Here is an 18,764-nt window from a genome sequence, read left to right on the forward strand (position 1 = left end):
CAAGGAACTTTGTCTCTTCCTTTCAGGTGCTAAGGAACGCAAGCTCCAACAGCTCATTGATACCTACGCCCACCCAGGACCCTCCACTCCTTCCTGTCCCTCTGCCCCCATCTAATCTTCTAATCCCAGCCAGTGGCATGTATTCACTATATCCTCTGACCCTTCCCCTCTCTGATATTGAACGTTCAGTATTCAGCAAAAGACTCAGTTTCATACTCTTTCATCCTCACCCCAATGAGTTTCAGGCTTGGCATGATGCTGAACTCTTCTTCCGCCGTCTTCATCTCTGTGCTCACTTTTTTGGACAGGAGTCCTTCCTCCGTTCCACAGATCCTTTCACCCACCTCCAGTATTCTCCCTCCACCTGGACCCCTCCCTCTGGCCTCTTACCCGCTCTTGATCTTTTCATTGAGTACTGTCAGCGTGACATCAGCTGCCTCAATTTCTCTGCTCCTCTCACCCATTCTAACCTGTCTCCTTCTGAACTTGCCACACTCCATTCTCTCAGGTCCAACCGTGACTTTTATCAAATCTGCTGACAAGGGCGGTGCTGTTGTTGTCTGGCGTACTGACCTCTACCTCACAGAGGATGAGCACCAACTCTCAGGAACTTCCTCCTGCGTCCCCCTGGGCCATGACCCCACCACCAAACATCAAGCCATTGTTTCCAGGACTGTCATGGCCTCATCTCCTCTGGAGATCTTCCCTCCACTGCTTCCAACCTCATAGTCTCCCAACCCAACAGCTGCTTCAACATTCCTTATTCCAGTCCTACTTAGGCCCCCTCCACAACTCTTTTTTCAGTACATTGATGATTGTTTCGGTGCCGCTTCATGCCTGGAAAAATTTATCAATTTTGCTTCCAATTTCCACCCCTCCATCATTTTCACATGGTCCATTTTTGAGGCTTCATTTCCCTCCCTTGACCTCTCTGTCTCAATTTCTGGTGATAGATTGTCCACCAATATTCACTACGAGCCCACTGCTCCCACAGCTGCCTCGACTACAGCTCCTCACACCCCGCTTCCTGTAAGGACTCCATCCCATTCTCTCAGTTCCTTCGCCTCCGTCGCACCCGTTCCGATGCCACTTTCCAAAATGGTGCTTCCGACATGTCTTCCTTCTTCCACTGTGGTTGACAGGGCCCTCAACCGTGTCCGACCCATCACCCGCGCCTCTGCCCTCACACCTTCCCCTCCCTCCCAGAACCATGATAGGATCCTCCTTGTACTCACTTTTCACCCCACCAGCCTCCGCATTCAAAAGATCATCCTCTGCCATTTCTGTCAACTCCAGCACGATGCCACCACTTCCCTTCATCCTCCCTGTCGGCATTCTGTAGGGACTGTTCCCTCCTGGATACCCTGGTCCACTCCTCTATCACCCCCAACACCCCATTCCCCTCCCATGGCACCTTCCCATGCATTTGCAGAAGGTGCAACACCTGCCCTTTTACCTCCTTCCTCCTCACCGTCCAAGGGCCCAAACACTCCTTTAGGTGAAGCAGCATTTCACTTGCACCTTCTTCAATTTAGCCTACTGCATTTGCTGCTCCCAGTGTGGTCTCCTCTACATTGGAGAGACAAACGCAGACTGGGTGACTGCTTTGCGGAACACCTTCAGTCTATCCACAAACATTACCCAGACCTTTCTGTTGCTTGCCATTTCAACACACCACCCTGCTCTCATGCTCACATCTCCATCCTTGGCCTGCTGCAATGTTCCAGTGAAGCCCAGCGCAAACTGGAGCAACAGCAACTCATCTTCCGAATAGGCACTTTACAGCCTTCTGGACTTAACATTGAATTCAACAACTTCAGACCATGAACTCTCTCCTCCATCCTCACTGCCTTTTATATCCCCTTTCTTCAATATTCATTTTTTATCCACTTATTTTTACTTATTTTCATTGTTTTATCCTCACCTTTTATCCTATTTTCATTCTTTTTTCCACCATTGTCCCCTCCCCCCACCTCACTCCCACAAGGACCATCTGTCCCATGTTCATGTTGCTCTTTCCAGAGAGCTTACCCTTGTCCTTACCCTTACCTACTTATCCTTGTCTTCCTTTTATCACATTCTGCTTTCTGACCTTAATGCACCATCAGCACCTCCTTTGGCTATTACCACTATCATTAACACCCATTTGTCCTTTTGTCCATGACATCTCTGGCAATCTCTCCTTTGCCTCCACCTATCAGTGGCCTTCTATCCAGCTTCGCCTGCTCCACCCTCCTTAAACAGTATAAATTTCATCACATCTTTACTTCTCTTTAGCTCTGAAGAAGTCGTACGGCCTCAAAAAGTTAACTCCGTTTTTTCTCTCTCCACAGATGCTGTTAGACCTGCTGAGTTTTTCCAGCATTTTCTGTTTTTGTTTCAGGTTTCCAGCATCCGCAGTATTTTGCTTTTATCTCAAAGGCTCATTTTCCTTTCTTACCTAATTCTATAGACGATGCTTTATTTAGTGGCTACAAACAGCTTAAAAGCTCTGAAGGTGACCACCTAGGACATCCTTACATTAAGTCCGGAAATGATTGATTTATGCTAGTGCTCTCTCCCTTCGAATGGCAGGAACCATGTAAAATGATCAGTATTTTCAGAACCCATGTTTTGTTTTAAATGCAGCACCTGTACTTATGAATAATTTGTGAAAAGAGTTTGTTAATAATTATTTTAATTAAATTACCCACAAATTTGGGTATTGTAAATGGTGGATCTAATTTATGATTGATCCTCCATTCCATTTCTTTTCTGCTTAATTTTCTCTCTGGCCTCTCTCTGAAGATAATGTTGATTCCTTGCTGATTCCATAGGTGTAAACACCATCCAAGTACCATTATTCATCAGTGAGCCTTGATAGAATATTGATGGTCTATTTGATCATGGCATGAGAAAATTTCATAATGAAGTGCAGTTCTCTTGCATCGTTGCCATCGGAACTCAGTCTTGGCTGACTTTCTCCTCCTAAGACCAATTGCAATCCTCCTATTGCCATCCGACCAAAATTACCTATCCCGTTAACGGATCAGAAATTAAGCATGGGATGTTTGTGGCTTGTATAGCTCAACTACTCATCAGAGATATGAGGATAGTGTAAGGAAGTAGAGTTGAAGGTGATCAGGCACTATCTTATTGAATGGAAGAAGAGGCTTGAAGGGCCAAATGACCTACTCTGACTCTTATTTCAAATGTTCTTCAGCTCCCTAGAAAAACATTTATTTTCTGTTTAATGACTCTTACAGCTCACTTCAAATACAAATGACAAAACTGAAGAAAATTATAATTCAGATCATGAGAGATATACATCATTGGAAATGTGGAAACTGAAACAGCCATCCAATGGTTTTCTGGAGCTATTCTCTGGATATGTAAGGGAACAAATTTTTGGCTGTCCTATTTACCTCAGCCAAGATTAATGTGACAAGGCACAGATTATAAAGGTTCACAATGCAAGTCCATTGGAGAAGGCAATATGCTGCGCACCATTTCTTTTAACCTGCGTTGGGTTTTCGAGATCCCCAAGCATTTTCTAGTTTACCCGTACCCTTATCAACCAACTATAAGTTGTGTAGAATCATATTTTAGTGATGCCCCAACATCTGCTGGCTCTGTTAAAAATATTTTAAATTCTGTAGAATTTAACCGAGTTTGCTGAAGCAGCATGTGGTTGTAGAGTTGACCCTCAAATATCTGGAAAGCATAGAACCACAGAAAAGTTATGGCACAGAAAGAGGCCATTCAGCCCATCGTGTCTGCACCAGCTGAAAGTGAAATTAAAATAAACTAGCTGCCCATTCTAATTCCACCTTCCAGCACCTGGTCCATAGCCTTGCAAGTTACAGCACTTCAGATGCAGATCCAGGTACCTTTTAAATAAGTTGAGGGTTTCTCTGTCTACCACCAAACCAAGCAGCAAATTCCAGACACCCACCACCATCTGGATGAAGACATTTTTCCTCATGTCTCCTTTAATTCTCCTACCAAATCACCTTAAATCTGTGTCGCTTGGTAATTGACCTCACTGCTAGGCTAGGCAGATACAGGTTTTTCCTGTCTATTCTATCTAGGCCCCTCATTAACTTTGTACACCTCAATTAAGTGACCTTTCTGCCTCCCCTGTTCTAAGGAAAACAACCCAGCCCATCCAATCTTTCCTCATAGCTGCAATTTTCAAGCCCTGGCAACATTCTTGTAAATCTGCTCTGTACTCTCTCCAGGGCAATTATGCCCTTCCTGTAATGTGGCAGCCAGACTATACATAAAATTCCAACTGTGGCCCAACCAGTGATTTATACAGTTCCAGAATTATATCCCTACTTTTGTATTCAATACTTCATCCATTAAAGGAAAGCATTCCATATGCTTTCTTTACCACCTTATCCGCCTGTCCTGCCACCTCCATCTGAGATGCAGAGATGTTGCTGCCTCACCTAGAATGTTCTGCGTCTGAGCATTGAGTCGGTGTCATTATCAACAGCAGCTCAAGGCACGAGAGAGCAGGATAGAGCTAAGCAGTGGGCGCTCCACATCACAATGGTGATATTCGACAGGAATAGTTGCCAGATTGGCAGGAAGGCTGGTTCAAAGCTGGGGAGGGGAGGGGAGAAGCCTGGGGTGTGAAATTACAGAAAGGCATGGAAGTTTACAAAACATATATGTGAAGAACAATTTCAAGAAAAAGAGCTGGTTTTGGGAAGTGACCCTTGGCTTCCACTCCTCCCACCTGTTCGCTAGTTCCCCTCTTACTCCCCTTTGACCTTGCCTTTTTCTCATAATGACAGAAAACTATAAACAAAATAAACTACATTATACATATGTGAAGAATCTATTGCCATGGTAACATGCCGGCTTAGTTAGGTATAGTGTACCCCACCTGTCATGAGGGTCACCAGCCATTACTTCCCAGATGTGTCATTGAGAGAACAGCAGTGTTCTGTGAAACTGAATGATTGATTACAAGGGGATGCAGCGCTTAGTCACTAAGACCATTAGAAAATAGAGGGAAGAAAATTGTGTTTTGAAGTTTCTGATTTAATATAAAACAATTTGTGACAAAAAGCATTTCCTCATAATGAAGCATCTTGTACATACCGGCAGTAGCAATGCTCGTATCTCTATGTATTGTACATTATCATGATAGAATTCCTTCAAAGCCTCATAGAAGTAGGTTTTAAATACTGGGGCATATGAAATGAGACTGCTAGCAGCAGTAAATACGTTAGCAAATTTTTTCCAAATGATGTTTTGCGATTGGTAGGCTTCTTCAGGGTTTTCTGTTACCAATGTAAGATTTCTGTATAGGCTGTAGGGAAAAACAGACATTCACCAAATATGAATTTTACTTAATAATATTCAACTCTATGTATATTCTATGCAAACTACAGGTTAAAATAACTTTTAAAAAGTTGAAACTCACAATCTATTACTATTTTTACAGCACTCAGTAGGCAAAGGATCTTCTTAGTTTCTAATGCAATTTGAAAGCACAGAGTTAATTACTGCAACACATTTGAAATGGTCTGTAGACATGGGTTTTCCTATCTAATCAATAATAAGCCTCTACTGTCACCCCACCAAGTTAAAAATATATCTTTATTACAATATTTTATCAATACACTTTTCACCAATTTTCTGTCCTTCCCTCTCTCCAAAAGACATTAATTCCTGCTACTGTACAGTTTCAGGCCCCTTTTTACCTTTCGAAACCTCACCTAAGTGGCAATTTTTCATGTGACTGTGGACCAGCTATTCAATAGTGGAAGAGAAAGGAAAGAATGGCTTGCATTTATATAGATCCTTTCATGGCCTCAGGACATTGCAATGCACTTTACAACATATTTAAGCCAATTTTAGTATCCTTACCCCAATCTGGCTATGATCAGGTAGCTCAGCACAGACCAAGGACTGAACTGATACACAATAGATGAACTTGCTAAACATGAGGTGGGAAGGTGGGCAGGCGGGGCGAGAACCTTCTTAATCTGATTTTAAGGAATTGCAAAATGGAAATTTGCTCTAAAATCATGCCAAATCGTGCTTTAAACAAATGACTGTGCTATTATAGTTCTTCCTGAAGATGATTTTTGACCTGCCAATCACTTAGTTCTTCTAAAAAAAGAGCCCCAGCTAGTTCTATAATTCCTCCTAGGTATAACCTCTCAGTTCTGGCATCATTCTTTTGCACATTATCCAGTGCCTCAATATCCTTTTCATAATATAGAAACCAGGGCTGTTACTCCAAGTGCAGTCTAACCAAGGTACTGTACAAGTTTAATACAACTTGTCCGCTTTTCAATTCTATCCCTCTAGAAATGAACCTCAGTTGTTTGTTTCCCTTTTAAGGCCTAATTAATCTGCATGACAGCTTTTGGGTGATTTGTACATCTACACCTTTAATTCTCAATCCCACTTAGACACTTATTTTCCGAGTATGTGGCCCCCTTATTCTCGCCAAAACGTACCACATTTTACTCCCATTCTAAAAGCTTATTAATGTCTTCCTGTAATTTTGTTACAGTCCTCCTTTGTATTAATTACACCCTCCCCAATTTGATCCTGTCAACTAATTTTGAGATTGTACTTTGGTTCCCAAGTCCAAATAGTTTAGCAGTGGCTCTCACACGGATTCCTGTGGAACACCATTTCCCATCTTTTGCCAGTCTGAACAACTACTATCTGCTTTCTAATCTGTACCCAGCCTGATATCCGATCTGCTACTTGTCTCCTGACCCACATTCTGACCCAAGCCATGTGTCTTTTGAAAATCGAAATATATTTGGCTGAACCTTCCATGGAGTGACAATCACAATCAGATTGCCACTCCCCTCCTATTTACGTACCCTATACTGGAGCTCCACATTTCTCACCCGGACCCTTGATCCAGGCCTCCTGAGAAAAGTGGAGTGTACCTCACCTGGGGTCCTTCCCTCGGATTGTAGGAGGAAGTCAAGCCATGTCCCTTTTACAGCACTAGCTGCTGTATTCCAATAAATTTAAATGTCCCAGCCAATTTGACCAGCTACATAGAGGTAAATGTGTAAGGTAAGTGGGTGAGAGGCTAAGGTGGGTTGGGGGGGTGTGGGCGGTCTGGAGGTGCTGGGGGTGTAGTCATGGGGTCCAGTGGGAGGTAGGTAAGGGGGGCTGGTGGTCAGTAAGGTGGTTGGTTGGTTGGGGTAATCAAGTGGTCCGGTAGGGATCAGCAGTATAGTTACCCAGAAGTTAGAAATGGTTTTAATCCTTCTAACCTTTCCTGGATAACTATTCTGTGAAATAAGTCTGAACCATCTGAAGTAATTTAGATCAGAGTTTTGGAGGGTTCCAGGCATGGGAATTGCTCATCAGAAGTTGAAACTTCTTAAGCAATTCCCATGTAGTCAGTCTGTGGGGACTTCCAAGGATGTGTGCGCAGTAAAACTTCCAGGGTACCAGTGGGGTATGACCATCCAGAGAACGGAACATCTGGGCCATTATGTTTCCTGAAATACCCTTATCTAACCTTGGTTACTTCTTCAGATAATTCAATAAGGTTAGTCAAGCATGACTAATAAAGGGATACAGTAGCTATTAGGGGAATTATAGGGGTACAGTAAGAATTTATTGAAAGGGAATGAATTATTTAAAATCTCCAAGCATATTGGCAGTTAAAGGTTACCAGATGAACCTTGCACAGCCTTAAGGGCCTGCAAACAACAGAAGTCAGAGGATGGCAATAACAACTAAGATGAAGTGTGCTCTTCAACAGATAGGGGAAGAACAGATGGTAAGGTCTCTGTTTGGGTGAAAACAAATAGGGATGTACTTGTTACCAGAGATGTCTTGTAATGTAAACCTATATGTTGACGAGATTGGAATCTGGAAACTGTTCCTGTACGTGACCAATAATGTATAAATATGTTGAATATTTGTAGTTTAGCAGAGCACCGTCTCAAGCTGTATTGAGATGGTGCCCTCCTTGCAATTGCTCAAATAAATGATCGTAACCTATACTTGAGTCTCCTGTGGTCCGTTCATCAAAGACACCACATCACTTCCTTCTGTAATCCCTGCACACCAAGTTCTAATTTCTAGATTTTTTTTTTAAATTACATCTTCGAGAAAATATTTCAATTTCATTCCTATCATTGATTGGTCTACAGTTGTTTAGATATGTTCTATCACCCTATTTTTAATACAGGAAACACATCAACGTCCATCAGTCCTCAGGCACTATTCCCTTTCCGTAATATATAAAATTTCATTCAGAAATAGTGCCTCTGCTTTCTCTTCCCTAATGAATTTTAATATGCATGGATACAACCCATCCAATTTGATTAGCCTATCAATTATCACCACCTTTCCCTTCCCTTTCTATCTTAAATGTCTTTAAAACTTTTTTGATCTCTACTTCTAATGTCATGTCCACCATGTTAGTCTCCCTGGAAAATACCAAGCAAAGTTTTTTTTTGTTCATTCAAGGGATGTGGGTGTCACTGGCTGGGCCAGCATTTATTGCCCATCCCTAATTGCCCTTGAGAAGGTGATGGTGATCTGCCTTCTTGAACCGCTGGTCCATGTGGTGTAGGTACACACACAGTGTTGTTAGGGAGGGAGTTCCAAGATTTTGACCCAGCAACAGTGAAGGAACAGCATATATTTTCAAATCAGGATGGTGAGTGGTTTGTAGGGGAGCTGCCAGGTTACGGTGTTCCCATCTATCTGCTGCCCTTGTCCTGCTAGACATTACTTGTCATAGGTTTGGAAGGTGCTGTCTAAGGAGCCTTGGTGAGTTGCTGTAGTGCATCTTGTAGATGGTACACACTACTACCACCATGCGTCGGTTGAATGTTGAAGGCAGTGGATGAAGTGCCAATCAAGTGGGCTGCTTTGTCCTGGATGGTGTCAAGCTTCTTGAATGTTGTTGGAGCTGCACTCATCCAGGCAAGTGGACAGTATGCCATCATAATCCTGTCTTGTGCCTTGTAGATGGTGGACAGGCTTTGGGGAGTCAGGATGTGAGTTACACACCCTAGAATTCCCAGCCTCTAATCTGTTCTTGTAGCCACAGTATTGATTAGGCTGGTCCACTTTGGTGGTGGAAGCAGAGACTAGGAAGGATTTTTAAAGGAAACTGATGAGCACTTGAGGGAAATAAACTTGCAGGGCTACAGGGATACAGTGGAGGAATGGGACTGATTGGATTACTCTACAGAGAGCCAACATCGACTTGATGAGCCAAATGGTGTCCTTGTGTGCCATAATGACTGTGTATTGGTAGGAGTGACTGCCATATAGTCCTTGGGGTGACTCATCTTTACACCGGGACATCCTCCATCATTTTGTGTGGCATCACAGCCCCATGTGAAACAGTATAGATTCAGAACAGATCTAGCAGCTTAAAACTGTAACAATAGAAGCTGTAAACATTTAGCAGCAGCAAATTGTGCTCTACCACGACCTCATAGCTCAGCATATCCCTCGATCCAATATTACTATCAAGCCAAGGGATCAAGCCTTTGAGTATAAGAGAACATGCTAGGCACAGCATCAGGTCACACCTAAAAATGAGGTACCAAGCTGGTGGTGAAGCTACAACACAGGATGATAAGCATTCAGAAGAGCTGAAGCAGCATGCCATAGACAAAGTTAAGCAATCCCACAACAAATGGATTAGATCAAAGCTCTGCAGTCCTGCTACATCCAGCCATGCATGGTGGTGGGCAATTAAATATGGTGGGAGGAAGAGAATCCACAAATATCCTCAATGATGGGAGAATGCAGCACATCAGTGCAAAAGATAAGGCTGTAGCATTTGCAACCACCTTCAGTCAGAAGCATCAAGTGAATGATCCACCTTGGCATCTTCCCAAAGTCCCAGCATCATAGATGCCTGTCTTCAGACAATTCAATTCACTGCACATGATTAAGAAATGTTGAGCGCACAGCAGCAAAGCCACTGGGCACTCCAGAACTAGCCACATCTTTAGCCAAGCTGCTCCAGTACAACTATAAAACAGACATCTACCTGACAATGTGAAAAATTGCTCAGGTATGTCTTGCCCACAAAAAGCAGACAAATTTAATATGGCCAATTTCCACCCCATTGGTCTACTCTCGATCATCAAAGTGATAGACAAAGTCGTCAACAGTGCTACCAAGATGCAGTTACTCGGCAATAACCTGCTCACTGATGCTAGATTTAGGTTGCGCAGAGACTGCTTGGCTCTGGACCTCTTTATAACCTTGGGTCAAACATGGACAAAAGAGCTGAACTCCAGAGGTGAGGTGAGAGTGACTGCCCTTGACATCATGGCACCATTTGACCAAATGTGGCATCAATGAGTTCAAGAAAATCAAAGTCAATGGGAGGCAAGAGGAAAACTCTCCACTGGTTGGAGTCATGCCTCACACAAAGGAAGATGGCTGAAGTTGTTTGGTCAATAATTTCACCCCCAGAAATTGCTGCAGGAGCTTCTCAAGGTAGTGTCTTTGGCTCAGCCATCTTCAGACGTGTCATCACTGACCTTCTCTCCAACATACGGTTGTGAGTGGGGGTGATCATGGAGCAAAAGTCCTGGAGTTCCCTCCTAAACAGCTCTGTGAATGTAATTATACCACAAGAGCTGCAGCAGTTCAAGGACAATTAGGAGCAGGAAATTAATGCTGGCTTACCTAGTGATGCCCATACCTCAAGAATGAATAAAAAGCATCCTAGGGTTTCCTGACCTGCTTGACTTAGCTACTCACGGCTTTAACTGGTTGAATCTTCAGGTGAGCATTTCCAATACTTTTGACTTAATTCTATGTACTTTGATTTGAACTAACCCTTGATATTATGTTCAAAGCAATGGTAGCACTTCTCTTCTGCAGTTGAATTTGTAATAATCCAAGGCGACATAGATTAATATACCTGTGGATGGGCTCAGCCAATGTCATTATGATTTTAAATATAGTCGTCCACCCTAAAATGTAGATAATGTTTACAGCTGCTGCTCTCTTTGATTATTCCCTCCGATTGTGAGTAAAGATAAAGCATCAAAGTGGATTTACAAGTTCTTTGTCATGCTTCAGTTTAAATACATACAATACAGTATAACTTCACAGGTTTCACTAGGAGTTTCCTTTGCTATTTTCTATGCCAGGAGAAAGGCTCAAGAATCTCTATATGATAGGTTTTACTGCCGCTCTCTGAAGGCCTGGAAGGAAATGGACATGCTGAATTCTCTCCATCTCCACACGCATCACTGCTGCTCAAGCTGACATCAGCTATTGGAGCAGAAACTAGAAACTGATCCTGAACCCCACTGATCTTAAAATCCAGCAGGTACACTATATCACACATTTACCCACTAAGCTGCAAAGAACTTCAGGCTATTAATTTATAACAGTTAGAAACTTCTAAAGATTCCACGTCATTCAGAGTGCTTTTTATTCTGCTATCAGCAAGTGAAAGTGAACTGCTCGTTCCCAATAGTACAGAAATAAACTCTGTACATAAATGTAATATTTTAATACAAGTGTATTTTGTATTATCTGATGGGTATATAATGCAATTATTGGCAATAGGTTATTTAAAAACATATAACTAAAGGTGACTTCAATTCTGTGACTGTATACAATGTTTCAGGTCTCTAAAATATACAAGATAATCTTTTGCCTATATTCAGCTGCTGATTTAGTATCAATAGCAGTATTAAACCAGAAAACAAGTAGCTAAGATGATGATCGACATTCTATTTTAAATAGGACTGGATGGATCTACAAATTATAGGGGAGCTTCAACCACATCAAAAATGGAAACTTTCAACACCAGCCTGAATTCAACATGCATAAAAATGGTTGATATTCTTGTGCAATAAAGTGGAGATGCCATTTTTCAGCTGAGGTATTAAAAACATGTGTCTATCAACTTTTCAGGGAAGTGTAAAAGATCCCATGATATGATTCAAGGAACAGAGTTATCATGGTGTCCTGGACAAATCCCAAGTCTCCAACAACTAACTCCATCAAAAATACAGATTAACCAGTCTTTCATTTCAATTGCTGTCAGCAGGATGTGCAATTGGCTGGCATGTTTGTCACCATAACAATGATGATTTCAAAAGTAATTAATTGAAACATTGTACATAAATCTTCGTTCATTTTTTGATCACCTTTAATTCGGTAGAATAGCACTTCACAGGCTGGAAGAATAAACATTAAACATGCATTTACGTAGTGCCTTTCATGCCTTCAAAACATCTCGAAGCATTTCACAGCCAAGTGATTACTTTCAAAATGCAGTAGCTTCTGTTATGTAGGAAAAAAACAGGCTGCCAATTTGCACATAGCAAAACCATTAATCTGTTCTGGTGTTAGTTGAGAGAGGTAGAGTGACCAGGACACTGGGAGAATTCTCCTGCTCTTTCTCCAGAAGGCATCTTATACTTCTGCCTGAGCAGGCACTCAAGGTCTTGGTTTAACATCTCACCTGGAAGATGCCATCAACAATACTGTACTCTCCCAGTTCTACATCAAAGTGTCATAAATTCGGGGCTCAAATCCTGGGCAGGGACTTGAAGTCATAAACTACTGAGGGAGAGTGCTACCACTGAGTCAAGCCAACAACTTAAAACCAACCTCAAGGGTGAGTAGAATAATTAGGAAAGATTATCAGAGCCTGAAGATGGGTAAGAGGATATAAAGTGGAGGATATTATAGAGAGAATTCCAGAAGATGGTAGATGACTCTACCACTGAAAGGAGCAAAAGAAGAGGAGATACAAAGGAGGCCAAAGTCAGCTGAATGCAAAAGCACATGTTGCCATACAGGGGTGCAAAAGTAAAGAGGAGCAGGGCCAAAGGATTTGTAAATGAGAATGAGAATTTTGAATAAGGTGGGGATACAGTGGTGTAGTGGTATTGTCACTGAACTGGTAATCCAGAGACCCAGGGTAATGCTCTGGAGACCTGGGTTCGAATCCCACCACAGCAGATGGTGGAATTTCAATTGAATAAATATCTGAAATTAAAAGTTTAATGATGACCATGAAACCCCTCCCCTTTCTGTTTCTTCCCCCTCACTTTTGTTTTTTCCAATAATTTATATAGATTTTTCTTTTCCCACCTATTTCCATTACTTTTAAATGTATTCCACCCATGGTTTATTTCACCCCATCCCCACTAGAGCTACCTTGCTCGTCCTGCTCTCCAATCTTAATTAGCACATTCTTTTAGATAATATCACCACCTTCAACACCTCTTTGTTCTTCTGTCTGTGACATCTTTTGGTTATCTGCTCCTATCACTGCTTGCTTGTCCCAACAACACCACCAACCCCCCCGACCTTCTTCCACCCCCCCACCTCCCTGTAAACCAGCTTATATTTCACCCCTTTCCTATTTCTACTTAGTTCTGTCAAAGGGTCATGAGGACTCGAAACGTCAAACTTTGTTCTTCTCCGCCGATGCTGCCAGACCTGCTGAGTTATTCCAGGTATTTCTGTTTTTGGTATGAAACCATTGTCAGTTGTCATAAAAAAAAGACCCATCTGGTTCAGGGAATGTCCTTTAGGGAAGGAAATCTGCTCTCCTCACCTGGTCTGGCCTACATGGTTGACTCTTAAAACATGCCCTCTGAACAAGGGCAATTAGGGATGGGCAACAAATGCTGGCCTAGCCAACGATGCCCACATCTCACGAAGGAATAAAGAAAATTAATGCAATGGGAATATGAAGCCAACAAAAATAACAAAATCCAATTGTTACACAGGAACATATTATGTTCATCTTTTGGAGATGGCACTGTCTCTTTTTACAACATGGTCTAGTGGGATAGCATCACCAATATAGATCACTTGTGTTCCTTGACTGCTCCATTCAACTTTCCACAAGTTGCAGCACTGCAATTGACCTCAGTAGCTCCAGAATTGGAAAGAAGTGATAATAGTGGTGGTAGCGGAGGAATCAGCTTCAGTTTCATTTTCTATTCCTTATTCAGTGACACCTACTAGCAAGTACACATTTGGAAGTTGGGTGGGGGACTGCGAGACGAGGAGGTTGAATCAACCTCAGAGGAGAGGCTTTCCATTCAGGAGTAGCTTATTGATGCTGTTTAGATTTATTTGTGAATTTAGTGCAGTTGGGTGGGATGACACTTATAATAAAATGATTTAATATACTTGTTGAATACCAGAATCCTCACCATCATCACTGTATTGGAATTGGAGTAATGTAGTTTTGCTGAGGTTCTGTATGGTTTGGCCCTTCTGGAGCCTGAATTACAAATGAATATTAAAAAAAGTGTTGTATGTTGATGCTGCTTTCACATGACTCAGTCAGAATACATCTTCAGGACCACCTCAACACATGGTTTTATTCGTGAGCTCCCTCCCCCATCCCCACCCCCTTTCTGTTTCCCCCTTCCTTTTTTTTTCCAATAAATTATAAAGATTTTCCTTTTCCCACCTATTTCCATTATTTAAAAAAAAATAAAAAAAAAACCCCACTAGAGCTATACCTTGAGTGCCTTACCATCCATTCTTAACTAGCACATTCGTTTAGATAATATCACCAACTTTAACTTTAACACCTATGTGTTCTATTGTACTATTGTCGTTGACATCTTTTGATGATCTGCTTCTATCACTGCTTGTTTGTCCCTACAACCACACCACCCCCCTCCACCTCTCTCTCTATCTCTCCACCCCCCACACACACACCTTAAACCAGCTTATATTTCAACTCTTTCTTGGACTCGAACTCAAGTTCTGTCGAAGGGTCATGAGGACTCGAAACGTCAACTCTTTTCTTCTCCGCCGATGCTGCCAGACCTGCTGAGTTTTTCCAGGTAATTCTGTTTTTGTTTTGGATTTCCAGCATCCGCAGTTTTTTTGTTTTTATCACATGGTTTTATTGTTCGTTCCAGAGGTAATGCAACCATCATTGGTCTATAACAAGTTAGCTGAATTCATCCAGGGAAGCTGCAGTAGCAGCAGCAAATTAGCCATTGTTTCCACTCCTGATCATTATCCAGAGCTGCATGCTGCAAAATGCACATAAACACTGGACAATGCCAAATTTGGCTTAGGACTATAATGCAGTGCATAGTTGAGTAGCCTGCAAACAATCACCGTCAAGGCTCACACAATGGTCACTTGGGTGAAGTGTTGAAAGAATACCCACATCTATGGAAGAATTTTCCAACACAAATCAGCTCCTTCTGGAGAGGCAGGGAGAATTGGGTAAAAAAAATACAACTCAAATTAAAGGATTCAAATTAGAACTGAATAATGTGTACCTGTTATCAAATTCTGTGACGTTTTGAATTTGTTTCCTATATTGCTCAAGCAAAATCCATTCTGAGCAGTTCGCCAGCCTTTTCTGCTGGTTTCTAGAGAAATAATGAAACCTGATGCCATCCATAGGTGTGAAGCAAATGTAACAATTAGGCAGGTAAGTAGCATTCTTCACAAGCCAATCCACACTCAATAAGGCATATTCATGGAGATGTAAACCAGCACCTGAAGAAACATAAACCCAGCAATATTTTATTAAACAGTCTAGACCAACCATTAAAATAGAAATAAACTACAGGTTTTGACATTAAACATAGTGCCTAGACAACGATGCTTGCTTCACAATTCAGATTGGAGAGTACACTCTCAAGGTTGAGAGATCTCAAATCTTTCAGATTCAGTTGGGTTGAGGTTTTATTCAAGGCCCTGAGGGAACCAGCTTCACTATGATCACTTTTTCTGCTGGGTAACCTGAAAGTAGCATGAGAGATGTTTGGAAGAAATCCCAAACTGAACGGCTTTACTTCTTTTGACCAAGAAAATTATGATGTGCTCCAGAGTTTTATTTTAAAAGGGAGAATCCAACAAGTGATAACTAGCCTACAAGTCTTCCTCACCGCTATTGGACATCCACAGTCAAGTATTCTCACTTAAAATTAAAACATACTCGAGGCAAGCTTCCAACTTCAGGAAAAAAACGTTGAGTGAAAACTCAAGTCAAGTGCCGATGGTGGCAAGTGCAACTAGCTTTTTTGGGTATTCCGGAGATGCTTTGTGTAACTAGGAACTCTGGATTGTTACAAACTCTTTTCATTCAAAATATATCAGTAAACTAAGCACCAAGATACCTGTCCTTGAATAATTACTTGCATTTGAAAAAAATATACGGAAATGAAGATGTCCTTGAAATATCAAGGAGTTGAAAGTTTGCAAGCTGGTAGGAACAGAATTCAGGTTATGTGCTGCAACTACAAAGTCCTACGGCCTGAGAAAGAGGTCATTCTTCAAGTTTGAATTTCCAAAATTATTTTAAATACTCCAACATGTTTAATTTTATCCAAGGGGTTTATGCACAGTAAGACGACAGCTGTACGAGTCGTTCTTGGTGTCAGTAACTTTTTTTTGACAAACACTGGAACTTATTGACAGAATTTAGTCTTTATTGTCTTTGGGTGGTTATATGTCTACATACCACTCTCAGTATGGGACTGAACCATACAAACCAGGAAGTTGCCCTGGTTTGATCCTTAGCCTGTACTAACCTTGGTTGATGGACCACTACAACAACTTTCAACATCACTTGGCTTAGGAAAGAAAGATTATGTCAGGGTTCTCATTCCAATCTGGATCCTGATCCAGCAAATGCTGTTTTAAATTGCATATGTTTAGCCATTACCTAAAGTCTTCAATTACCTTGGTCTTCAATATTATCCCACCAGTGACAAATTGTCTATCAACAACCATTGGAGACATCCACACATCATAAATGGTCACTTGGGTAAATTACTAGAACAGAGGAAGCTGAAGTCAGAACACTTCAGGCTGGCAATACATCTGCACTTTTGGAAGAGGTGGTTAAGAAACACCAGAGGTGGGAAAAAAACATTAGCATCTAAAAAGGACCGACTGCATTCTCCAGAACAATTTCAGACCCCAATCTGAAATATTTTAATTATATAAAACTTTTGATATTCCATAGATCCATAGGAATACAACAGCACAGAAACAGGCTATTTGGTGCAGCTGTTTCTCCCCACATTAACCACCTAACTACACCCTCCTGGTCACCACCTACACCATTCTTTAAATAGTCCTCTTTCAAGCACGTATCTAATTTTCTTTTAGAAGAAAATATGGACTCTGCTTCAACAATTGTTTGTGTGAAGAATCGTCCAATGAGCCATCTGTGTCAGGATTCTTTCTCAAACCACCCACTTAAATCTGTGATCATAAATTTATGCTATTGCATTGGAAACAATTTACCCCATGTATTCCACCATAATTGAAGAAATTACACTATAATAGTTCAATGCTTTTACATTCTTCCTATAATGAGGTGCTTAAAACTCAAAGCACCAACTGTAGCATAAGAAATTGTACAAATTCAACATGATAGTCTTATTTTTGTATCATATTTCTAAGGATACAAAACTAAGGATTCAGTTTGCTATTTATATATTTAGATTTGGAGTTATGATTTGTGCTGAGACTCATTGCTGCAATCTAGGCTCAGCAGTCAAATTCAGATGAGCAGAGTATTTATCTTACTTAATACACAAAACCTCACTTATTTCCACCCCATCCCTTCTAAAGCTGGGGGACAACTTCATCAGTAACAGCAACTCTACAATATCCTGCAGCAAATGACAGGTGAAGCTGGCCAGTGAGTCCCTGAGGCTACTTGAGATCACAGCTGTTCCCAGTCACTGTCCTCAACCAACATTCATATGTGCCAAGAGTTAATAGATAGCAAGGGCACAAATATTTGCTTTTTAAAAAAAACTCTCACCAGTGGATATTGAGGGTAGCATCTGCCCTGGCTGAGGTTAGCTAACTCAGTGCAAATCAGGAATCCAACCTGGGGCAATCCTCTTTCATATGCTTCAGTTGCATATTGGCCAGTGGATTTATATATTTCAGTCTTTTTAGTACTTGTAAGCTTCATTTTTGTAGGGTTTTTTTTTTACATGTCCAAGATCATCGGCATCTGGAACAATATGAGTACAGACGGGAATAAGTGGCAGCGAGGACAGGAATGAATGAGCACTGGAGTAATGTAGCCAGTCAGGTGGCACAGTGGTATTGTCACTGGGCCAATATTCCAGAGACCCAGGGTAATGCTCTGGCGACCCGGGTTCAAATTCCACCATCTGCTGTGGTGGAATCCGAATTCAACAAAAATCTAGAATTAAAAGTATGACCACTATGAAACGATCGCTGATTGATGTAGAAAACCCATCTTGTTCACTAATGCAAAAACAAAAATACCTGGAAAAACTCAGCAGGTCTGGCAGCACCTGCGGAGAGAAACGCAGTTAACATTTCAAGTCCTAATGACTCTTCAACAGAACTAAGTAAAAATAGAAAAGAGGTGAAATGTAAGCTGGTTTAAGGGGGGGTGGGACAAGTTGAGCTGGATAAAGGGCCAATGATAGGTGGAGATAACCAAAAGATGTCACAGACAAAAGGGTAAAGAGGTGTTGAAGATGGTGATATTATCTAAGGAATGTGCTAATTAAGGGTAGAAAGGAGGACAAGCAAGGTACAGATAGCCCTAGTGGGGGTGGGGTGGGGTGAAGGAATCGAAAAAGGCTAAAGGTAGAGATAAAACAATGGATGGAAATACATTTAAAAATAATGGAAATAGGTGGGAAAAGAAAAGTCTATATAAATTATTGGAAAAAAAGGGGGTGGAAATCAGAAAGGGGGTGGGGATGGAGGAGAGAGTTCATGATCTAAAATTGTTGAACTCAACATTCAGACCAGAAGGCTGTAAAGTGCCTAGTCGGAAG

The 18,764-nt window shown here is 41.5% G+C and overlaps 1 protein-coding gene across 1 annotated transcript in view; it reads right to left on the bottom strand.

Moving 5' to 3' along the window:
• Positions 1–18,764, bottom strand: part of ada2a (adenosine deaminase 2a) — a 74,888-nt gene that overhangs the window by 37,115 nt on the left and 19,009 nt on the right. The window contains exons 2-3 of the mRNA XM_041215926.1: positions 15,255–15,477; positions 5,095–5,305 (exon numbers count right to left, since the gene is read on the bottom strand). Of these exons, the coding sequence (XP_041071860.1) occupies positions 5,095–5,305; positions 15,255–15,477 (434 nt within the window). The remainder of the gene's footprint in view (positions 1–5,094; positions 5,306–15,254; positions 15,478–18,764) is intronic.

This window comes from Carcharodon carcharias, chromosome 21, assembly GCF_017639515.1.
Source record: "Carcharodon carcharias isolate sCarCar2 chromosome 21, sCarCar2.pri, whole genome shotgun sequence".
In the NCBI taxonomy this organism is placed as follows: domain Eukaryota; kingdom Metazoa; phylum Chordata; class Chondrichthyes; order Lamniformes; family Lamnidae; genus Carcharodon; species Carcharodon carcharias.